At 40.1% G+C, this 11,174-nt stretch overlaps 2 protein-coding genes and 1 long non-coding RNA gene across 4 annotated transcripts in view; all 3 read left to right on the top strand.

The window, feature by feature from the left end:
* Window positions 1–11,174, top strand: part of LOC146472855 (uncharacterized) — a 117,889-nt gene that overhangs the window by 47,416 nt on the left and 59,299 nt on the right. The gene's annotated exons all lie outside the window — the stretch shown is intronic.
* On the top strand, window positions 221–1,819 carry LOC146472863 (neuropeptides capa receptor-like). Its single transcript, XM_085119182.1, has one exon. It carries the CDS (start codon window positions 266–268, stop codon window positions 1,349–1,351), a length of 1,086 nt encoding a protein of 361 aa, XP_084975308.1. The 5' UTR covers window positions 221–265; the 3' UTR covers window positions 1,352–1,819.
* LOC146472862 (dihydrofolate reductase-like) lies at window positions 4,614–10,730 on the top strand. Of its 2 annotated transcripts, none has more exons than XM_085119092.1 (7): window positions 4,614–4,831; window positions 6,335–6,384; window positions 6,579–6,684; window positions 7,471–7,597; window positions 8,388–8,500; window positions 9,387–10,113; window positions 10,418–10,730. In XM_085119092.1, the coding sequence occupies exons 1-6, from the start codon at window positions 4,722–4,724 to the stop codon at window positions 9,466–9,468; spliced, it is 588 nt and encodes a 195-aa protein (XP_084975218.1). In that variant the 5' UTR covers window positions 4,614–4,721; the 3' UTR covers window positions 9,469–10,113; window positions 10,418–10,730. The 2 variants fall into 2 exon arrangements, with proteins under 2 accessions (XP_084975218.1, XP_084975219.1); XM_085119093.1 differs by having other exon boundaries at window positions 9,387–10,118; window positions 10,421–10,730.

Here is an 11,174-nt window from a genome sequence, read left to right as displayed (position 1 = left end):
TACTGAGTTTTCGTCCTGCGTACGTGCAATACATGCGATATGAAATAACCATAACAATAGACGAGAAATAAGCTGAAGAGCTGAAATAATATTCTCTGTTTACATTCTTACTTCACTTTCTTATATTTACCAAAGTTTGATTGGCAGGTGCTAAGCTATTTAAATGAGTCACTTCGCCTTTAACACGATTTTAATATATTGTAAACCATTTGTAGGGAAACTGATTCTGGAAGTTGCGTGCGCTTGGAGATATTTCAGCAAAAGGATGAATAACTCATCTTTGGTGTATCATATTAACCAGAAAGACTGTTCACCCGGGGTACCTACAGCATTCACTGCTATTCTTTCGACTATTAGCTTGTTAGCATTTACAGGAAATCTTGCTGTCATAACAACATTTATCAAGACTTTAAACCTGAAGACAAGCCCCAATTACTACATAGTGAACATGGCTGTGTCGGACCTTCTTTGCGTTGCCTTCAATTGGCCCCTCTATGCCACCGAAGGGATGTTACAAACTGATGGAAGTCTCATTAAAGACCTTGCTGTGGCTTCGTTATTCTGCAAGCTGGGAATTTATTCACGAGCAATATCGTACGCGGTCTCGATTCTCAGCCTGGTGTTAATCGCCGTGGACAGGTTTATTGCAATCGCATTTCCACTGAAATCTTTAATGTTAACAGGGAAGATTAGGAAAATCTTCCTCTTTCTCAGCTGGTGCCTTCCCGGCCTTGGTCTTGTCCCCTACTTCCTTTATCCTGAGATCGTTGAAGTTAAGAAACATACTTTTTGTAGAAACATGATGAGCCAGTTGGCGCTCAATATCTACCACTTCTTCGGTTTTGTGCTGTTCTACTGCGTACCGTTGTTCTTAATAGTTGCCCTGTACTCTCGTATCATGAAACACTTAAAAAGAAAAAGGAAGATCCATAACGGACAACGAAGCGATTTTAGGGCAAAGAGAATCATGCAAAGCCAAAATATAATGAAAATATTTGGATCAATCGTTTTGGGATTCTTCATTTGCTGGACACCTCTTTATGTCTATATGTTACTAAAAGCGCTACATCCATCTGTATTTACGAACGACGAATGTCTTTCAGTAAAACTTGTGGGCATATTTTATTACATATTCCCCCTGCTTAGTACAGCCATTAATCCATTTATTCTAATTACCTTCAGCTCAAGCTATCGCGCAGCTGTAAAGAGTTTGTGTTCCTGTTTATTTAGGAAGATGAGACCAGTCAGTGCTTTTGTACCGGGAGTAATTACACCCCAAGGACAGAGCCAGGAAGTTCTAGGATTAAATAAGCTACAAAGTAGGCTAAATGACAGCTCAGCGAAATCCTAAAGATTGGAATAAAATATTCTGCTTTTAGCTTCATGTCCATTTCGGCATCAGGTATATACAGAAGTCCAAGTAGTTAAGAAATTCCGCAGTGAAGCCCAGTAACCTGAGTGACCGATGATAAGGCAAAAGTTGCAATCTGGTTGGCTGCCCAAGGGCGTCTTAATTTTGATAGACTACCCTGAGAGGGCACGAAAGGATAATAAGGGAAATCGTTTAAAATTGGAAATAAGCCACTTTTACCGGATTTTTATTATTATTATTATTTTGCGTAGAACGGTCACCGGGTTAAAGCAGTTAGATAGCTTTGACAGTTTGCGAGGGGCGAGCTATCAGCCAATAGAACTCCTCGAACTTCCCGTAAAAGTGTTAAAAAATAGATGGTTTTGTTTATTAAGTTACTTGTACATTTGTTAACTTATAAATTTGAACAATTCATTTTAAATAAATTAATTTGTTGGCTGAAAGTTGTTGTGGATTGTAGAAATATCTGCTGTGTCAATCAATGAAATGGGAACTAGGTCATCTTTTACTCGACGTAGAATTAACATTTTTAGGAGAATAACACGCAAAATTGGCATTTCCTGTCAATCATGTTTGTAAAGGTCACCAACGAGCTTATCCAGTGAAAGTTACGTCGTAGCTCGATCGATGAAAAATTTTTTTCTCGACACGTCTTTGTATGGCCCGGTTTGGTTTGTTTGTTTACCTCTTGCGTTTTCAGTTTCCCAACTAGGCTCGATTTCCGCCGCTCTCTCGAGTCTGATCTTTTTTTCCGAACAGCAGCTGGTGATTATAATCGAGCCTATTTTCTAACTTTCCGAGACAATAGAAGCGCTCAAAGAAAAGCCCCTACCCCCCCCCCCCCCCCCCCTTGTCACCAGGTGAGTAAAAGGTATCGTATGGCCTAAGACAGGGCCAATTTTCCCTGGTCTCCGCTTGGAATTCGAACTACACCCACGTTCTCTTTCACTGTGCCAAAGGTTGGTTAAGATGTAAGGCGGAACGTTCAACAGCAAGTCAACGGGATTGATTTTTGTTTCTTCAGGCGCTTACCGTAATATTCCAACTTCTGCTTCCTGACTGATAGATGCCTTGTCTTATCAAATAGGCATTTTGTGATAAATGACCCCAGCTAATAGGCGTCCCATATCAATACGTGCCTCTTGAACTGATCAGCATGGAAAGACAGTTCCAACTGAACAAAGTAATTAATGCCCCACATCACTTCCCTAAAAGAAAAACTAGCTTAAGGATAAATTTAAAATTAGTTCAGTTACTTTGCTTTATTAAGTCTGTTTTTGACACAATGTTATACACTAAAACCCTGACTAAAATTCAAATTCAAATCAGATCAAAATATGATAGCGTTCTTTTAACGTCCATAATCAGCCTCTATTGATTTTCTTCCTTCCTTTTCTGATGAGTCTTTTTATCTTTGTTTCTGTTCTGTATACAAGGCCAAGAACAGTCAGGTGGCCTTAGCATTTTCTCTTCTCACGTACTTTCCAATAAGTGGAATTTATCTTGGATCTACTAAAAAAAACAACCACTAATCACGAGAGCACTAGTATTTTATTTTGCACGATGAAATGTTTGTCTTGTGAAGTTTCCCGGAGAGCAAGTTTTGCTGTCAACACTCACCATGATCGTATCATAAACTTTTAAATTTGAAGTAGCTCTACAGCACTTGTTCGAAGGCCTCTGTCTACTTACGCTCCACAGTGTTGAATACAGGCCTTTAAGTAAGTGGGGGAGGGGGGGGGGGGGGGGGCTCGCTCACTTGCTTCTCTTCGTAGAACGAAAGATCACGCGCTTCGCTTTTGGTCTTAAAAATACGGAGGGGGAGAGGGGTGGGGATCCCTTCCCATAGATCTACCACAACCCCATATCTCAGTCATGTATGTCCCTTCAAAACAAAAAAAAGTTGATACATGCCTCGGGCGCTTTTTAATTATTTACGGTATGGGAAAATCGTGTTTTCTTTATTTGTATGTTTTTTTTCTTAATGAAAGTTACATTTTTTATAGTATACATGTTCCGAATGAAACTTCATCAATTTTCAGTACAGAAACCCGCTAGTAGGTGTGAAATAAATACGAGAAGTATAGATCAGTATACAATAAAGCTAATTACAGAGTGACAATAAATATAGAGCAAATAACTAATTACAACGGGACAAGAAAAGTAAAAATATAGCTGATTACAGCGTGTATTTATTCCACACCCACCAGCGGGTTTTCTGGCATATAATTCATGGTAAGGTAAGGGTGACTATATGGAGGGTTGGCTGACTATACGGAGGGTTAGGGTTAGGGTTAGGGCTTTGTGGGTGACTATAAGGTAAGTTTCATCCGAGACATGTATACTATAAAAAATGTCGTAACTTTATTAAAAAAAATTATCTCATTCCTGCTGGCTCTACGGAAATTTGTATGATTGTAGAAAAGAGCACTGGGCTGAAACCAAATACTGTATCAAAATCGAAGATTTCAGCTATTTTTGAGCTGGTCTAATCAAGATTAATGGCGTGCGAGCCGGCCAGAAAAGCTGTTGACACATCTACCGAACAGGTCGAGAACAACGGCTGCCCCATCCTCGGAGACCCAGGGGGTGACAGAGAGCGGGTCTCCAAGGATGCGGCTGCCCACGGACAACCTACCAAACTACTGTATTTCTAAACTGCTTCTTGCAACTGAAATCGAATGACGGTAGCCACAATTATATGCAAGGACACGGAACCACGACGCCGCGCGCTTTCCATTTACGCAAACCGTACATATTGATTTAGCGTGTCCTGACAGATTCGATAACAGATGCTTGCTTTTCCTAAGCACCAGGAGGTCGAGTGTTGGTCCGGCCGGTGGAGAAGGTGCTGCCTTTGCTTTGACAGGGTTAGGTCTTCACGTGGCATGGATGACCAGGTAGAAATGGCGGTACCTACTTAAATTTGGAGACGTAAAAGAACCCATGGGAACGTAACAAACCCACCCACCCTTAGTGCCAGCATGCATGTGGCATGATTCTCTGAAAGGCTTCTGAGTGACTGAGACCACAACTCTGTATAACAACCAGTAGCAGAGCTCAACCTGTTTAACGTGCAAAATGAAAGACATCAGCTGAAGGGCCCAATCACAGTAACAGTACATAACATCGACTCGTACCCCATTATGCACTTTTCAGAGAACGTTCCAGTCTTCGCGCCCTTCGCGCCCGTGTAGTTTATCATCCAGCGGCAACACCTTTACCGGGGTAGGTACGTCATGTAACGTCATATTTGGGGACGAAATTCAAAATGGCGGATGGATTTGTGAATCTCGGAGAAAGAACCCTACGATGAACATTGACCGTCTTGCCATTTATTTTATAGCTGATGGATACCGAAATGACAAACAAGAGTCTTCGCTGTGTCAGTTGTGTGGCTGCTATGGCATTAAATCGTGGAATTGGAAAGAACGGGAAACTGCCGTGGCCATCCCTAAGGTAAGCAATCTTTACTCTTTAATCAAGATAATTGCCAAATAGCAAGCTAATTCAATGGGCGACTAGTGTTGCCATAAAAATTCATAATAACTAAGACTAAATCTTACTAGGTTAAAATTTTGATGATTTAACTTGTCGGCGTTAAGTCCGTTTTGCGAAAAACGTACATATCTTATTCTCCTTTATTTTCGCGGGACTAAATTTCGCGAAAATTTTCTCGGCACATTTCGCAAGTATTTAATTATGCGATCGCGGAGAAAAATTGGGTTTGCAGGGAATTTAATTTCGCGAAATTCACGATTAAGTGACTATATTTTTTCTTTTTTACAAAAATTGTACGTTAATCAACAAGCGAAACAAAACCAATATGCTGTCCCTTATGTATCAGTCAATTCCAAGCGCGATCATTCCCCCCCCGGGCAACCCCCGGGCATTTGACCCCTGTTCGGCTCCACATAGTGGGGCATTTGACGCGAATAGAAATCCGACCCATCGGGCATTTGACCCGTTGAAAAAATGCTGGTCAGCGGTCGCATAAATTGTCGGAATGCTTTATTCACAGCCAGAATTTACGCGTACATTTTGCGTCAGACAGTTTTTAATGTAGTAAGCCATTTAATACTACCATAGAGAAGCGTTCCAACAAATATATCTGAGATTGTTTTTGGCATGGCGGGGTTACATATTGCCCTTCGCTTCTCATTTTCAGTGGTCTGTCCAAGTTCCCTCAAGCTTCGTTCTCCCTTTGCCCGGCGTTCGAAGCTCGACTTGTTGGCATGTCTAGGTTTCATAACGTAGTGTTTTTCATCATTGTTCTTGTTATCACACGTATTAGCAAACTTCATGTACATTTAATATAAAAGAAAAGCGAGTATCGGTACATATATCGTTAAACTCCCTGTTAGTTGAGTTTCATATGTGATATTTATGCATTATCTTTAATAATAAATTGTTTTAAAATTATTAATGTATGAATTTCGTTGATTTTTATATAAACAGAGCTAGCGAATTCAAAAAAAAAACCAACACGATGACTTTTCAGCCCCAACCAGTGGGGCATTTGACCTAGAAATCGGCCCATATAGAGGGGAATTTGATCAGGCATTTTTAAAAAAGTCAAATGCCCGGGGGTTTGCCCGGGGGGGGGGATGATCGCTTTTGGAATTGACCCAGACATTAGCGGCAGCTGTTTTCCTCTAAAAGTCAGTCTTACAGTAAGGTAATAAAAAAAGTCTTCTTGTTCTTCCGAGTCATTATCGAGTATCAAGAGTATCGTTACATGTCCTTTGTTGGAGATCTCAATAGAACCTTAAATCCCTTCAAATGGATCCTCAGGGGGAAGACTAAACGATTCATCTAATAGTTGGGTGATGCCAGCCTTTTCCCATCCTTTAGCGATGTGGGGCCTACCAATATCACTGCTGAGATGGTTGTACAGGTCCACCAACCATGAACTTGAGGCAAATATTGACACTGCTTTTTATTTTTTTCTCATATATGCAGGACTGACTTAGAGTTTTTAAAGAGGATCACAACTGAGGTGAAAGATAAAGGTGGGATAAAGTAGTAATTAAAGCAACCTGAATTAGTATATCTGGAGCAACTTCGATTTTAATTAAGACAAAAAAGTCACATACATGTAAGTTGGTCTTGCCCAAAACCCTTCAAAATTAATATCACAAATTAGTTTGACTTATTACATGAAAAATAGTAGAGAATAATGAATTCTGGTGTTTCTCATTCAAAGGTAAATGGAATGCTGTATTATTGGGAAGAAGAACTTGGGAATCTCTTGACTCTTCTCAGCAGCCTCTGCCTGGGAGACTTAACATTGTCATCAGTAAATCACTGAAGTGAGTGTAAAACTCTGTTCCTGCTTGGACTGGGTTTCTTAGGGTGAAAATTTTGTTAAATGACTTGCAATAACAGATAGTATCTACTACAGTGTACAGTACTTGCAACGACAGCATTCTTCTTTGATCCTTTCTTACAAGTGATCAAACAGCAGCATGGTTCGCTTTGAGTACTAAGTTACTTACAACTGGAGCTGGAGCTTATATCATTCTTTACATGCATTGTGGTAATTGTAGGGGAGGGGCACAAATCAAGTCACTCAGAAACTGAGTTTGTGAAATGATGGAAAGTGGTAGAGTGAAATAACAAATCAACAGTTTATTCAGGAAGCAAAGCAAAATGCAAGTAATAATTATTATTTTACAGTTTGAAACCACTTCCCAAAAGAGGGAAATAGCTCATGCCCAGCTATCTCTAAGAAAAAGCTAGAATCCAACATTTATACAAATTACTAAAATTGAAAGGAAATTACACAGCATTGTACCAGTGTCAAACGGTAAAGAAGGCTTCCTGTATTTCCAGTTTCATGCTTTTTAGATTGGCTGTTGGCCCTGGTCTAGCTTTTTCCAGGGCCTGGGATATTTTGTAGTGTGAAGAAGGAAAGTTCAAGTTTTTAATATAAAACACACAAGAACTAAGAAGAGAGGGTGTTGTCATCCCCAGTCCCAGGTCCCTGGACACTTGTTCTTGTGAGCTATCTATTTTTGTGTGCCATCCCCACCAAACCTACATTTCAATTCTAAAGGCATAATCTACATGTAAAGCATTATTTACTTTTTATTCAGGAGCCCACCAGGTGCTGCCCATCACGTCTGTAGCAGTGTCTTGTCTGCTGTGCAGATGCTATCTTCTCCTCCCTTTACAGACACAGTGGAGGGAATATTCGTGGCTGGTGGAACTGAAGTGTACAGGGTAACTGGATGTGCTGCTATGTTACGCAAATCACTTTTTACTTTATATTCAAATGTCAATGTATTTAGCGCTGGCGAGAACACTAATTGGGGACACTTTCCAAATTGGAATTTAAGAGTGTTGGTTTTTAAGGAGAGGGAAAAATCGAAGTACCCAAAGAAAAACTTCTTGGATCAAGGACAAGAACTAACAACAAACTCAACCCCCATATGATGCTGAGTCCGGGAATTGAACCCAGGCCACATTGGTGGGGAGCCAGTACTCTCACCACTGCACCATCCCTGCCCCTCTCTGGCACTATACTATGCACTGCTATGCACTGGACACAGTGCTTATTTTGAATTGCTATGAAGATGTTGTAGTGTAAATATGGTTAGCAAGTCAGGCTTTCAATTGGACTTTCCGTCACTGACAAGATCAGAGGGTTGTACAGTGAGTACATTCAAGCATAGGTTGGTCTCTACATTAATGTTGTTTCCTTACACAACAAAAGAAGCACTAGCTTTTTCCCCCTGAATCTTTTTTATTCTTGCAAGAATTGTTTTGACGGGGTGTTGGTGCTACAATGTATACTAGTAGATCCAAGCTCAGCTGTCATCCTGGAGGATCAGAGACTCAGAGTGTTGTTTTTGTCTGATCCCTCCTCTCCCACTGAACATTGTCCAAACTGCCATAGTTAGACTGGCTACTGCAAACAAGGTTCACACCAGCACTGCTTTGGGGATCAAAAGGGATACAAACCTCCCTTCTGTAACAAAAACTAGATACATGTAATGTTTTGTTATTTTAGGAGGCAATCGAGTCTTCCTACTGCTACAGAATTTATTTAACGGAAGTAAACAAGGAGTTTGAAGCAGACACATTCTTTCCCATATTTGACAAGAACATGTATAAACTTATAAGGTATAGTAAAACACCAATAATTTATGAAAAATACGCTATATAACGAAAACGTGATCACGTTCTTTGGTGACTTATCCGTTTTCTGGAATAGCACAATCTCGACGGTATTGTGTTAATGTTGCACCTGGTAGCGAACTCAAAGGGAAGAGCATGGCTTATTCATAATGAAAAAAAAAAATTAAAATGCAAAATGCAAAATTGGCAGGTGTTGGTGAAATAGAAATTTTTTTTTAACCTTTTACGTGCATGCTCAGTTTCATTCTAGGCTAAATATTCAGATGAAGTGTGAAGTCAAAAAATTAATTTGTAAAATTATGGGATTTGATGAGGTATTAATGTAGAAAGCGCATAATTTGTGATAAACGTTTATTTGCCTGCCAGTCGGGACTGAAAATAATTTTTGGCACCTTCAAGTCCTGTTCTGTGCCTTTGCGGTGGTTCTTTCAATAATATAACCACTTTACCTTTCCACCCAGGCTGAAATTTGACTACAATTTTATGAGTTTTATAGCTGGTTTGGTTTTGGACGCAAGTGCCATTCCTGTTACCATTGGGTGCCAGAGGCTTTTCTTGTGCGCTCGGCCTTCAGTCGGCAGCAATCGGCCTCCGACCGACCGATCCCGAGTTCTTGCGGGGCGCGATTGCGGGGTGCGAGAAAAGACCTCTGTTACCCAGGAGATCGTTTTCGAGTTACGCAAACCACAGTGGGTAGCTAAGATCTTTTGACTAAATCAAATCTGATGCCCAAATATGGGAGAAGCAGAAGAGTCTCCCGGATGAAAAAAATTATAGAAGTCGCGCGTTGCAAACTGGGTGGATCTGATTCTTTAAGAAAGAGAGTTTCATAAGAGTTTTGAGACTCTTTTACTCTATATTTCCGTTTCAGTACCCCAAGTGAAGTGCCTCAAGGAGTCATAGAAGAAAATCAGATACAGTACAGAATTCGTGTTTACGAGAAACAACTTTGAATACCTGGTGAGGAGGAGTTTTTGAACAAATCAAACGTCTTTGATTGATTTTAATGGAAGCTACAAGCGTTATGATGTGAACGTTGTCACGGGGACCGATCCAAGAATTTTCGATTGGAGGGGTTCAAACGTCAACTTTCACACAGTAGATACCAAGGAGAATGCCCCGGGGAAAATGCCAGTCACGGTGTGTAAGCACTTCATATAAGATTAAGTTCTGCACACCATCACACTGTACCATGATATTTATTTTTCTCACATGATTGAAATTGATTTCGAAGAAATCCAAAACATTATTCTTTTGTCTCGACTGATATCGTCACGGCCACTGCCAACACTATGAAGTGTATCATCTGTGGGCGAGTCCATATCCAATATTAGAAGCAAATAATTCCAGTAGTGTAGCAGCTCTTGTAATCTTGTAATTGTTTTAATAGACCATTTCCAAATTGCTTTGAACCTCATTATGAAAGCGAGGCTAAGTGCAAAGTTTTTGTTATGAAAGTTAGTTTTCATTCATATGCAAACAAAACTAATTTTCATATGGAAAGTTTTGCACTTAGCCTCGCTTTAATAGTGAGGTTCACAGCAACTCGGAAATGGCCTATTGTGTAGCAGCGGCTGTTGTTTTTAGGGTTGGGGAGGGTATTGTTCTATTTAACAATTAGATTATGAGCTCGAGATTTCTATCGCGTGATAGTTGATGAGGGCGAAGCCCGAATCAACTATCACGCATAGAAATCGAGAGCGAATAATCTAATTGTTTTAGTATAAATCTACTAGTCGTTCAAAACTAAACAAGTAAATTATCTATTTCCTCATCGCAGACACTTCGAAAATGCGAAGAAGCGGGCGCCATTTTGTTGAAAATCGCTACTCACTATCTATCACAGAATAGATAGCGAGTAGCGTAGCCAATCAGAGAACGGCATTCGTGATAGAACACTAGTAGATTTATACTAATGTTTTTTAGAAGGGTTACAAGCCAATCACGTGAGACATTATGAGAGCTGCTACATCGCCCAAGAATTATCGCTCAGCACATTTCAGCAAATTTTAAATATTCATGGTAAACTACAAAAACGTCTGCGATGTTCTTTCTGGGTAGATTTTACGCATTTGATAAGTCGAAGTCGTTTCAGACAAAGTGCACAGTTTTAGATTAAAAGGGGGTTGGGGACTTGGTCCGTTACTAGGGTATAAACTCTAGAAAAATTAAAGAAGTGACCAGAATAATTAAAGAATTATTGAAAGTGAGAGTGTGAGAGACTGAGACATCCTTCCTGCTGCTGTCATCGGAAATATCCAAACTGGTAGTTTTCAAATTTCAAGAAGCGACTGGGTAAATACTATCTACTTTGACTTTGCGAAAAACCGATCACAACTCTTTTGCTTTTTGTTCCTTATTGTTCACTGGATTTGCTCCAAATTGAGTTACATCCGTCTACAAATGAGACGCATTACTGTAAAGCCCTCTCTCTAACCCCCACCCCCGCCCTTTGGGTCTTTGATTTTGTAGCAACAACACTCTTTCTATTAAGCTCCCCTCCCCACTTCTTTGTGAGCGGTAAGAATTAAAATGTGGATTGAGGTGTTGATATTGTGGTGAGGGAAAATCATTTCAAGTTTCGTTCAAAATTCTTGATCCGAAATAAGTGCTCTCCGACCCTTCTCCGCTTAAGTTGGGCCCCTAAAAATTACACCAT

The sequence above is a fragment of the Pavona decussata genome, unplaced genomic scaffold, assembly GCF_977016875.1.
Source record: "Pavona decussata unplaced genomic scaffold, jaPavDecu1.1 SCAFFOLD_96, whole genome shotgun sequence".
NCBI lineage: Eukaryota > Metazoa > Cnidaria > Anthozoa > Scleractinia > Agariciidae > Pavona > Pavona decussata.
This window is presented reverse-complemented; position numbering and strand designations above follow the sequence as displayed.